At 34.2% G+C, this 13,450-nt stretch overlaps 1 protein-coding gene across 20 annotated transcripts in view; it reads right to left on the reverse strand.

The window, feature by feature from the left end:
* Positions 1-13,450, reverse strand: part of CHD9 (chromodomain helicase DNA binding protein 9) — a 244,238-nt gene that overhangs the window by 116,089 nt on the left and 114,699 nt on the right. For 17 of the 20 annotated variants that reach the window (XM_049703938.1, XM_033418941.2, XM_033418942.2 and 14 more), the window contains one exon: positions 360-691. In XM_049703938.1, the coding sequence (XP_049559895.1) occupies positions 360-691 (332 nt within the window). Of the gene's footprint in view, positions 1-359; positions 692-1,493; positions 1,741-1,854; positions 2,240-13,450 lie in introns of those variants that run through there. The other 3 variants (XM_033418952.2, XM_033418951.2, XM_033418953.2) reach the window with 2 other exon arrangements.

Here is a 13,450-nt window from a genome sequence, read left to right on the forward strand (position 1 = left end):
GAAATCTTATAAAAAATTTCAAGGCATTTTTTTAATAAAGAAAGTACATTAGGAACTGGCACAGCAATATGGGTTTTGTTTTGTTTTTCCTTTTCCTGTTTTATATATAAAATGTTCTATTTTAAATTCCTTTTACTAACATTAATATACAAAAAAGTATGTTCATAGACTAGTAACATTTAGTAAATTCTGGAATATTATCTAATTCATTCAAAAAGGCAGTAACATACACACAGTATCTAACAACTTAAAACTCCAAAGTGGGAGTAAACACATCATACGCAAATCAAAAGTAGATTAGACAGACTGAACTTTACAAAAACTTCAAAGGAAGAAGATTTAATTCTTAACCAACTTACCCAATTTTTGTCTTCTCTTTTAACTTAGAACAAGTTTTTGTTTTTTTGCTCTCTTTGTCCTTTGGCTTAGATTTCATCCTTCTACCTTTCTTTTCCTCTTTTCCTTCAACTGAAGCACTAGGAAAGTTTTCAGGGCTCATTACTCGTGGAATATTGCGTTCCCCACGCTCCTTTGCTTTTGCTATGGCCTCTGATATTATACGATTAGCCTTTTCTTGCTTGCTTTCTGATTCCACCTTTTTTCTCTGCTTCTTCTCAGACATGATCCTCACCTGGGTATTCTGCAACTTAGTATATGTCCCAGGACCATCACTCTTCTTGGAAGATGGAGGCTAGAGAAATCAAAATAATTTTTATACAACATACCAAAGTACATTTAAACAATTAACATAAATAACCAAAAATTTAGAATTAAACTTTAAGAAGTAAAATACATAAGCAAATATGAGTGCTACAAACAAATTTAAAATTAAAACATTTTGCTGATCTAGAAATTAGTGTAGGTATAAAATAAAAAGTTCAACTACTGCTTTTAAAAGTGAAAGTTAAAGGAGGATATAGATTCATTGATATTTTCATAGCATTCTTGATTAGTTGATTCAAATTTTGTCCTATAAATATAGCTAATTCAAATTTAGTCATGTAAATATTCTGGGCATTTGGAATAAGTCTCTTCTTTCCTCTTCATTCCGGAACTCTGAAAATTATTAATAAATTTTAAATAGCAATTTTAATTTAGAATGACTACTCCCCATAGTTTATTATGATTTTTAGAAAAACAAAGCCTCTCTGCTTTATAAGAAAGTGGAATGAGAACCTGAATTCATTTAAATCATTTTAATGTGCAATCTATGCAGCAATGTAGCTAGTTAGTCAACAGACATTCCCATACTTAAAATTAGAGAAAGTTTTAGTTTTTCTGTGAAAGAGTTAAATGAGGATTTTTTTTCTCTTTCTATATCATAATATTTTGCTCAAGCAATTCTGGAAAAACACAAGTTCTAGTTTTACGTTAAAATTATTAATATTTTAGCAATATCACAGGAAGCAGATCAACAGCATTTTAAAAAGAATATTCTCTTTAAACACGCATTCATCCCATATTCTTAGATCACAGTTTTGTTACGTTCTTACCCGTAAACATGCCTCTGACTACAGCAAGGGAAAAAACCACCAGGAATTTCCAAACACATTTTCATGCTGGTTCCAGTGTGCTTCACTGGATATCTTTTCTATACCTGCCTCATCAAAGGTTTCGTAGCAGTGCTACAGCACTGGGAAAGGAGGGAGGGCTTAGAATCGCTTACTAAAATGCCACCTTAAGGCCTACAGGCTATAACAAATAACCAAGACGCGAGAAAACAGCAACAAGCTCAAGATGGCGATGCAGTACGACTCCGCAGCAGCAGCCAGTAATAAGGAAGGTTATTCAATCCCATTAGCCTTTTAGCCCAAAGAACCCCTCCTCCTCCCACTCATTCAGGCTTTCACTTACCCTTCCTCTTGGCCTCTTCACTGAAGACATTTTTGGCGTCAGACAAAGGCTTGCCCTCTGCTTTTTCACCACCCCAGGCAGTGCTCAAGAAAAAAGCATTGAAAGAAGATTCCTAAATGGCCTATTTAGCAAGCTGCAACCAAGAGATGCACAACCCTCCACAAATACACATTGTGATGTATCAACACATTTCTGCCTTGGCAAGTTTATATCCACTGTTCATTCTATTTAGATATGAAAAAGACTGTAAACCCGTCCTAAAAAGCTGAGTTTCCTCAATAGCTGTAAGCAGATAGCCAGATTCCAACAAAGCACAGAAAGAAATGAATGCACAAAGCATCAAAATGCATCAGCATGAATATTAGAGATGTCGTTAAAAATACTGACTCCTTCTGAGGAAGTAGGCCAGCAGATGGTGCTACCAGTTATTATTCCATTAGACTCTGCAATTTAACCCCCAATGGACTGTTCTTCCCTCCATGTAACACATTAACTCTCACTCTACCATTTCCTGTAGTAAAGTTTTAAAAAATATACGTAAAAACCTGATTTAAAAAAATCATCTGAAAATGAAAACTGTAGTTAAACGGCTTTATGTAGCTATCAATATTAAAAAACAAAGTCCAATGCAATTTCTACCAGAGAAAAATACTTTTCTCCGTGATACTCTAAAATATTTAAAACATAAACACATCTGAAGACGAGCAAAGGGTTAAAGAGGAGGTCATGCAAATGAACCCATAACAAGTGACTTCTCTTTAAGAAATTAGATAAGGTCTCTTATTATTCTTCTAACAAAAAGCTAACAATGTCATTTTTAAAATTGAGAAATGAAGCTATTTTCATTTAAATTCCAAAAAGCTTAAGATTTTGAAATGAACACAAAAGAGCTGTCTATAAAAAAATAACTAGCCATAGTTAAATTATTGCCTTACTTAAACCTGAATAAATACATTACTTTATTTTCCTAACATAAAAAAACTCCTAAACATTCCTGACCTTTACTCCTCACATTCTATTTCAACTCAACTGTTGTTTTTAAGATAAAATTTTAGTTTTAGTCCCTTGCTAAAAATAACTAAGTAGCAAGTCCTCCTGAATTTGATCATTATATACCTATACTTTTCATCTATAAAATATTGAGACTATTTTAGTAAGCAACGACCTTAAGTACCTAAAACAAAATTTTCACTGCCTCAAAATTCACGTTTACCTCTTTCATTAATACCATTTTTAAAAAATTGGTCTTGGCAAGTCATCTGATATCTGTATTAAAGAACCTGTTTTTAGTTTTTTCCTTTCAGGCATCAAAGGTCTCGAAATGGAGCAACATTATATAAACAGTGTCCTAGAAAGACCAATCTAAAGAACAGGAGAGGAAATTAAAGGCATAGGACCACTAATGCAAGAAAAGGATCTTACTGACCTGGAGGTCATCTATATAAAAATCATAATAACCAATAATAAGGGCTAACACTTACCAAGTGCTTATTAGGTGACAGGCACTATTCTAAGCATTTTTACATGTAATAATTAATTTAATCCTGAATAATAGGGTAATAGTGATAATGGAGAGGAGTAACAAATGGGAGAGATATTCTTACAGCAGCACTGCAAAATGATAGAACAGACCTAAGCACATAAGTTTTTAAAATCATAATATAATAATAATAGCTAACACTTATTCCCTACTATGTTCTAGGCACTATTCCTATTATGACACATACATGAACAACATGGATTTAAACTGTGTGGGTCTACTTACATGCAGATTTCTTTCAATAATAAATATTACAGTGCTACATAATTCACAGTTGGTTTCATCCAAGGATGTGGAACCACAGATATGGAGGAATCAAGAACTACAAATATGGAAGAATCACATATATGGAAAACTGACTATAAATTATACTTGGATCTTTCAAGTAATCTCTAATCTGTCATTGTTCAAGGGTCAACTGTATATTAACTCAATTAATCTTAAAAACAACCCTGTGAGATATGTACTACTGTTACTCTCATTTTATAGCTAAGGATACTAAGGCATAGAGAAATAACTTGCCCAAGATCACACGGCTACTGAAAGATGGGGTAGGGATTAAGAGGCAGAGAGCCTTATAATGGAAACCGTGCTCTTAACCACTGTATTATACCATATTTGGTTCAAATATCATAACTTACAGAGATTAATTTGAACACAAAAGAAATTAAATGACTTTCTCAAAATCTCAGAGATACTAGTAAGGAAGGAAGAACAAAATTTAGTTTTTTTCAGTGCCCTTTCCAAGAGGTAGAAATCAACTAGATATGGGTGGGTTTGGGCTGAAGAGCAGGAAGAGTCAATACTTGCTTTCTAGACCAAGTACTGGTACAGGAGAAGATAAAAGAAATGTTGAGAAAGGGTATGTATGTGTGCATAAGTTTAATTCTTTCCACACTGAGTTTGAAATGAAAAGTTTTGAGTAACTGGAAATTTTGGACTCGATCCTTGGAGAGGTCAGGGCTGGAATATAAGATGTGGATTCTCTTGCTGTTTTCTTTGAATACCCTTAACTCACTGATACTATCCACAGAAACTAGGATGATTTCCAAAATATCTCACTTCTCCTTAAAGCTTTTCAATAGATTCCATTACTTGATTCAAAAATCCCAATTATTTAACAATAAATCTTAACAGTAGACAACCAAATATTTGTGATCAAACATTTCTGTGATCAAATATTTCTTCTACTCTTAGGATATAGTATTTTAACTCTATATTCCCACAGAACATCAACACTGAGGTGTTAACTAACTAATCATTTTTAATGTAGGTGATTTCCCAATTTACACAGACACAAACATACAAAAAGGTAGTTAATAGTAACTTTTCTCAATGTTACAATTTTTCTCTTTTTCACCTACATAAGCAGTCAACAAATTCTGTCCAATCTACTTGTGTCTTATTTTGTTTTCTTCCTCTCAGTCCCAACAGCTCCTGCTGTATTAATTTCCCACTTGTTATGGTTACATTACAGTGATGTAGGAAAATATCTTTATCTGTAGGAAATATATCAAGTCATTTGGGGTGATGGAACATCCGGTTTGCAATCTGCTCTCCAATTTTTTACAAAGTAAAAGAATTTCTTTGTATTTCATTTGTGATTTCTCTGTAGGGTTTGTCAAAATTTCAAAACTCAACTTTTAAAATAAAGGCAGGGACTTCCCAGGCAGCCCAGCGGTTAAGACTCCCCCTTTCAATGCAGGGGGTGCAGGTTCAATCCCTGGTCGAGGAGCTAAGATCCCACATGTCTCATGGCCAAAAAACCAAAACAAAACAGAAGCAATGTTGTAACAAATTCAATAAAGACTTTAAAAATGGTCCACATCAAAAAAATCTTTAAACAAATAAATACATAAAGGAAAAGGCCTTGCGCCCCAAGGACCTGTATGCTAAATGAGAAAAAAAAAAAAAGTGAAAGAAAAGAAGGCACATATATTAATAACATATCCAAATATTTATAAGAAAAACAAGTCACAGCAAAACATAAAGATGGTATCATATGTGATATATCAATTATTTTGATAGCAACTAGAAGAATATATGAAAGACCCTGGATGTCATATTTCAATACTAGGGAAACTCAAGGATTCATGGTATGCGTGTTTTTCAAACCAAAGGTCATGATCTAATAACAAGTCATGATATAAATTTAGTGGGTTCAGACCAGCACTAAAGAAATGAAATATAACAGAATGAAAAAGAGTGGTACCTAACCTGTATGAATGCTACCTCTTAAAAATTAGATAGTTTTAATACCATGGTTACTACTCCTCTTTTCCTTCATGAGAGAAAGAAGCAGAGATTTGAGTAAGAAATTAGAGGTGTTAAAACAGGAGTGGGGACTCAGTTCTTCCTCCTCTTGGTGGAATAATTTTCCCACATACCTACCCACTCACACTGGGGAATTCATCCATTTCAAATATTTTAGTTGCATACAAATAATTAAAAAATTTGAATCACCAGTGTGTAGACCTGAGTGGAAATCATAAATTTTCAAAAAGAAGGGGAGAATGATCTCATGGCTACCATACATCTACTATAGAGCACAGGTTCTACTATTAGGGAAAATTATAAAAAATTTAAAGTTCTACTTCACACATTTTATAAACAATATGAAGGAATAAAAAGTCTCAAATAATAAAACAGATATAATTCCTTAGTAATAATAAAACACAGAACAAAGAATTTTCAACAACATATATAAAACTGTATTATAGCTAAAAAAAATCTTCCAACTTTTCTCAGGAGAGATGACTCTCAGGCTTCAGACCTGGGGGACTAGGTGAATGGAACTTGCAATGGAAGAGAATACAAAACAGAATAGAGATAGCAAGCCTTGATCAAGAATGAGTTTTACTGCCTAGAGAGACAATGCTGAATAAGAGAAGAGAACCATTAGTGAAAACCCAAAACACCAAGTTCTAAAGAGCTAGCAGATGAAGAGGAGTTAAAGAAGGAAAACAGAAACTACAAAAATGGTAAGATGAGCATCAGGAAAGAGTGGTGTCATGGAAGCCAAGAGGAAAGAATAAAAAGATCTGCCATCAAAAGGAAAGTAAATATCTGAGAGTAATTTGATATTATAAAGCTAACTTAGAAAGCATTTTAGTTCTGTTGAATTGTTTATAGTAAGCCAGTATGCTAGTTTTTAACATTTTTATTTTAGGAAGAATCATATAATTATGTACTTAAATATTCAAATTAGATAGCTAGTGGGAAGCAGCCTCATAGCACAGGGAGATCAGCTCGGTGCTTTGTGACCACCTAGAAGGGTGGGATAGGGAGGGTGGGAGGGAGAGGCAAGAGGGAGGAGATATGGGGATATATGTATATGTATAGCTGATTCACTTTGTTATACAGCAGAAACTAACACACCACTGTAAAGCAATTATACTCCAATAAAGATATTTTTTAAATATTCAAATTAAACCAACCTCTAAAAACAAATTTGTAGTTAATTTTAGTAATACGTGTCAAACATTAGTGGTAACTTCTTTTGCATTTATTGCATATAACATTTTTTTCCACAAGGTACCAATAAAGACTTGCTTTTAAAGAGAAGAAAAGGAGGAAAAACTGATCCAAATTATTACCTGTCAAATCCTCTGAGTTTTACCCTTAGATTTGTTTTCAGAGTTTTTGATGTATCTGAAGCAATTATTTTATTTCACTTTCTTCACATTTGTGAACTCACATGTTCACAAATTAAAAGGCTTATTTTCATTTTGTGACTTGTACTAGTATCCAGGTTTCCACTTTTAGCTAATGATGACATTCCTTCTTTTTTCTAAATCTTGAATTTTACACTGATACGGTAATACTATTAAAAGTATTCCCTCTATTTTAATCGTCCACATAGCAGTTCAGGCAAATAGTAGATATTCATAAAAGTTGTTTTTTTAAAAAATAAACATTTATTATGTGACTTACAGGAAATACAGAGAGAGAAGAATATGCTAGAGGATACCATGGGAATGTAATCAGCAAAATCCAGAATGTGGGAAATTCTAAAGAAAAATGACTGTTTCTTCAGCAAAGAAACAATAAGAAACAAAACAAAGAAGGGTAATCATAGATCAAAAGAGGTTTAGGACTAAATGTAATGCCAAAAAAAAAAAAAAAACAGAAAAAAGAAAGGACACACACTTAAAATTCGTATCAAATGAATGCAATACATGGCCCTTGTTTTGACATAGACCTGAACAAGTCTGTAAGACTACATTTATTAATACTAGGGAACTTTAACTTTGATTGGGTATTTGATTATGAAGGAATTACAGTTATTTTTTTAAGTGTGAAACTAATTTTGCAATTGTGTCTTAAAGCTAAAACCTTTGTCTTTTAGATACACAAATTGAAATATTTACAGATAAAGTGATACCTGAAATATTTACAGATAAAGTGATATGATTAAGGTGTGTTTCAAAATAGTCCCTGAAGGGACTAATAGTCTCTGTATGATAGTCAGAGGGTCGTATAGATGAAAAACAATTGCCTATAAACTGATGGCTGTCGTAGCTGGGTGATGTCTACTCTACTTCTGTGTACACTTGAAATATTATATAATAAAGAAATTTAAACCGTTATATTCTGGGTATAACAGGTAATTTGGCATGACAAGAAAACTGGATTCATGTGGAAGAATGATAAGCAATAAAGACAGAAAGGTAATGGGTCAGATTATCAAGTGTTATAAGTTATGCTAAAATATCTGGACTTTATGCTAAAGTGAATTGGGGAATCAATAAGTGATTACATACAGAGAGGTAACAGGATCAGATTTTTAGATTTAGGGCTGCTAACTGGTTTCAATAAAAATACCCAAATACTTCATGGAAACTTTTGTATTTACAAAAAGGCCATATATGATATAAAAACAAGTAATATTTAACCTTCTATTTTATATTAGTTTGTGTTGCTTTCTCAATGCTGTATTTTCAAAACTTCATCTTTTGTTTCCAAACAAATCAAAAGTGTATTTTAAAAACATTAAACCACAAAATCTCACGAAGTTCCTTACTTACTGACAACATTAAATATACTGAATTCATCAGTCCATAAATTACTAATGATACTAAAAGCTGTTCTCAGCGTAATGTTGTGATTAAAGGAAAGGGCTTTGGACTCAGCCAGCCCTGGGTTTCATCATCTGTAAAATGGAGATAATAATAGTGTCTACCTTCTAGGGCTGTTGTGAGACCTAACAGATAAAGCTTGTAAAGTGCTTAGTACGGTGTCTGGCATACAAATACTCAGAAGTGCTAGGTACTATTGTTATTGCTGTAATGTGATATTGTGCCCACCTCTATGCATCATCATATCAGGGGATACAATGATGTCAGTATGTCTTATAACTGGTACTGTTATCTTGAAAAAAATTTATTTTATTTTTGGCTGTGTTGGGTCTTCGTTGCTGTGCATGGACTTTCTCTAGTTGCATCGAGTGGGGGTTGCTCTTTGTTCTGGTGTGCAGGCTTCTCACTGAGGTGGCTTCTCTTGTTGCAGAGCACCGACTCTAGGCCCGCAGACTTCAGTAGTTGTGGCTCGCGGGCTCTAGAGCGCAGGCTCAGTAGTTGTGGCGCACGGGCTTAGTTGCTCCGTGGCATGTGGGATCTTCCCGGACCAGGGCTCAAACCCGTGTCCCCTGCATTTGAACGTGGATTCCTAACCACTGTGCCACCAGGGAAGCTGGGTACTGTTATCTTTGATCCTTTGGTTAGAGTAATGTCTGCCATTACTCTCTGCTATAAATTTCTCCTTTTAAAATTAACAAGTATCTTATCAGACTATGCAAATATCTTGTTCTCATATATATTTGCCTAGTAATTTTAGCATGCATTGATGGTTCCTGCCTATAACAATTATTATTTGGTTATTCACCTAATGGAAATTTTTTATTTCCATCATTCCTTCCACATTTTCTACTGGAATTCTACTATAAACAAAAGTTGCCTATTCTCCTTATTTATTTATTCATTCAGTCATTCATTTATTCATTCAATTATTGATACTGGTATAGAGTCACAGATATTTATTTTATTCTATGGGTTATAATCTGATACTATGATTATGTGTTATTCAAATTGTCCCAGCTTTCACCATATAGAGCTCCTTCAAGTTGGTTCCTGAACCTTGTTTACCACCATCATATTTTGAACACTTCCTTACTTTCTGGCACTGTAAGATATTCCAGGTTCATGGTAAGAATAGTTTAACAGAGTGGTTGAGGCGGAAGCCATATTATAGTAGATTAAGAAGTAAATTGGAAGAAAGGAAGTAGATACAGTGTTAAACACTTTTCCTAATTAAATGAAGGGAAAATGGCAGGCTACCGTGGAATTAGAAACTTGAGTATGTTTATTGGCTATAGAAAAGAAGTCAGTAGACTGCTTGAACATATGAGAGAGAAAGAAAAGCTAGAGAGTGAGTTTTATCACAAGTAGAAAATTTAAAGCATCTTCCATATAACAATTCAAAATTATCACACCACCAATAAAAAATTAAAATATTGTATATAAATATCACCTTGGTAAATAATATGAACTTCCCATAGCACCTTTTCTAAAATGCTTCTTAGGGGAAAAAATTTTTTTTAAAGACTTCTTGAATATGTTAATTCAAAAACCATTTTCCTTCACAAAAGTTTTCACAATTTCTGGTGTATTTTTAAATTTGACTTCACAATATTCCTATTAATCAAATTATTAAAATTAATCAAATATTAATTATTCCTAACTGCAGATGAAAGAGTTGCTATTATCCATTTTCTCCAGATTAAGAGAGAGACTGGAGTGTGGCAGTGACAGTGTGACAAAACGAATAGGTGAAATACACTCTTAAAGTCTTGAGAAGACCTGATAGAGTAGAAGGGCAACAGTGTAAGCAAATTAACCAAACAGTTGCATAATTCGGTGGACAACGCTAACCATCATATTCTAAATTCTTTTCGCAATGTTTCCAAAAGTATTAATAAAACAAATACAAAGGAAAAAACCTCTTTCAAGTCTTTTAAAGGGGAGATTGAGAGTTGGTTCTGTTGAAAGACACTGTTTTTTGGTATACAATGCATTATGAAAAATCAATTTTAATGTTCAGAATTCTGAGATTATATATAAAAAACTATTTGAACACTCAAGTAATTACTAACATAAATAAAAATGATGTTAAGGGAAGGCTAACATAAATACATTTGCAATAAGGAAAAAATTTAAAATAAGGTATTTGAACTTGATTTACAGTTTTAGGCAAAAGAAAATCAAATGCTGAAAAGTATCTATATATAAAAAGTCAAAAGCGTTTTAGAAATCACAAAATATACTTAATTTCATCATATTAAAATTTCATCTTGGGGCTTCCCTGGTGGCGCAGTGGTTGAGAATCTGCCTGCTAATGCAGGGGACACGGGTTCGAGCCCTGGTCTGGGAGGATCCCATGTGCCGCGGAGCGACTAGGCCCGTGAGCCACAACTACTGAGCCTGCGCGTCTGGAGCCTGTGCTGCGCAATAAGAGAGGCCGCAATGGTGAGAGGCCCCCGCTTGCCACAACTAGAGAAAGCCCTCGCACAGAAACAAAGACGCAACACAGCAAAAATTAATTAATTAATTAATAAACTCCTACCCCCAACATCTACACAAAAAAAAAAAAATTGGTTGAAAAAATAAATGCTTAAAAAAAAAATTTCATCTTGCAGAATGCAAAGGAAGTAATGAGAGTCACTGCATCTCTGGATGTAACTCTGACCATAAGAAAAAAAGTTATTTGTGGAAGTAGAAATGATGGGAATTACATGAAAAAACTAAACATGACCTTTTGGTGTCCATGACAGGTCTAGGCATAGTAGTTGTGTGTCAATAAATGTACGCCTTTTGAAGTTAAAGAAAAAAAAGCATCATCATATGGCCTGAAACTTACAAAAGCATAGACAGATCAATAAACTCAGGAAATATAGTTCAACAAGTCAGGACTCAAAAATAAAATTCCAACAATTCAATAAGAAATGATTCTAACAACAAATGTAGTGTATCTAAAAATATTGGGTGCAGCCTTACAGATTTCAAAAAGTAGAATACAAAAGACAGATTTAAGAAGAATATGAGAGGGGCACTGACCTGTAACAATAGTGCTGGGAAGTCCACAATGAGTTAAGGAGGGTGTAACTCCAATGGTGGGTATGCACCTGGGGGAAGTCACGCTACATTTTTTTTAAGAATAGGAAGAGGCAAACCTACGCATGTCAACTGAGCTCTTCCAAAATTTGTACAACAGAATCTACTTCCTCAGCTTGTGCTAAACTGCTCCAAATGAATATTTTCAGTTTAAATTTGTGAACTGGTGCCATCTGGTCAATCTTCTGGGTTCCTACTAGCCTTTCACTTGAGCTTAAAATCTCTTCAGCAACCCTACCATTAGTTCTTAATTAGCATCCCTCTTAGATCATACACAAAAATGCTGATTAAAAAAAAAATCTTATGAGACTGAATCTATAAATGGGTATTCTTGTGTGCAGGCGTGGACACACACACACACACACACTCCTACCTACTTAAAAAAAAAAAAAGTACATGCCTTAACAGCAGCTCATGTGAAAAATACCAAGGAATTTTAGCTCACTGTAAACTAAATGAGTGTATGGTGTAATGAGCTTGCCAAAAAACAAATGCAATCTTACATTGCACAAACAGAAATGTGGTCATAAGGAACAAGGGAGGTGATAATTACAGTATACTCTAGTCTCACCAAGAGAAATGTATTCTGTTTTGGGTTTAAGAGGAATACAAACTAGATCACTCATTCAAGACTTATTATTTGAGTACATACTACCTGCCAGACAGATTGTTATAAGTACTGGGAATAAAACAGTAAACAAGACAAAGTCCCTGCTTTAATGGAGCTAACATTTTAGAGAAGGAGATAAACAAGAAGGAAAAAAAAAACAAACCCATCAGGTAAGGGTAATGGCTATGCAGAGAATGAAAATAGGATGACGTGATTAAAAGTGATAGGGTGACTATTTTAAAATGGACTCAATGAAAGTCTAACTGAGGAGGCCACTTACACTGAAATCTGCATGAAAAGAAAGAACTAGCAATGTAAAGATGTGATGAAAGATGAATCAAATTATTCTCAGCAGCCTAGAGAGATAAGCAACAAAGCACAAAGACCAACATACTGGGTTTTATATCTTAATAAGAAGTTTCCCTACTGGATAACATTTGCACCAACTACGCTATACATCTGGAGACTACTCCATGGAAGTGCACCTCAATTCCTCTTCAGATCTTATCTGTTCAGGTCCTACAGTTTTTAAGCTGGTTCCTTCTAGTAATGAGCCATCACTATTCTCGATGGTCTGATTTTCTAGGTCAGTGTTTTTTAACTATGAACTAAAATCTCATTACAAGCCATCAATTCAGTGGATAGCCATTAACATTCTTTATAAATGAAGTAGACTAGTGTTTTGAGAAGCACTGGTTACATCTTAATACATACATGCCCCTACATATATACATTCATAAACATTTAAAAACACGTCTATGCTGGGTCCCAGATAAAAACTTTGAAAAACACTGTTCTAAGAGGTTAATGAATACTTCCATGTCATTTCATAGGAGAGTTCAATCCAGACTCTTATTTAGGGTTGGAGGGCTTTGAGTCACCTGGTATTAGTCAACCTGGAGGATGGGATCAACCACATTGGGCAATCAATTAATCAATCAGTTACATCTATTTAATGGAGCACCAATAAAAACTCTGACACTGAAGCTCAAGTGACATCCCTGATTAACAATACCCCATGCATACTGTCATGCATCAATGCTGGGACCTGATTCCAAGGAGAGAGCTTTGTGTTGAAACCCTCTGAGACTGCCCTATGCATCCCTTCTTTGGCTAATTTTAACCTGTAACCTCCTCTGTAATAATCTGTAACCACAAGTATAATAGTTTTCAGTGAGTTCTGCTAGCCTATTATTGAAACTAAGGGTGGGTTCTGGGAACCTCCAGAATTTGTAGTTGGTGTCAGAAGTGAGGAGAGTCTTGGGACTGTGTTAGCTT

The sequence above is a fragment of the Orcinus orca genome, chromosome 20, assembly GCF_937001465.1.
Source record: "Orcinus orca chromosome 20, mOrcOrc1.1, whole genome shotgun sequence".
Classification (NCBI taxonomy): Eukaryota; Metazoa; Chordata; class Mammalia; order Artiodactyla; family Delphinidae; genus Orcinus; species Orcinus orca.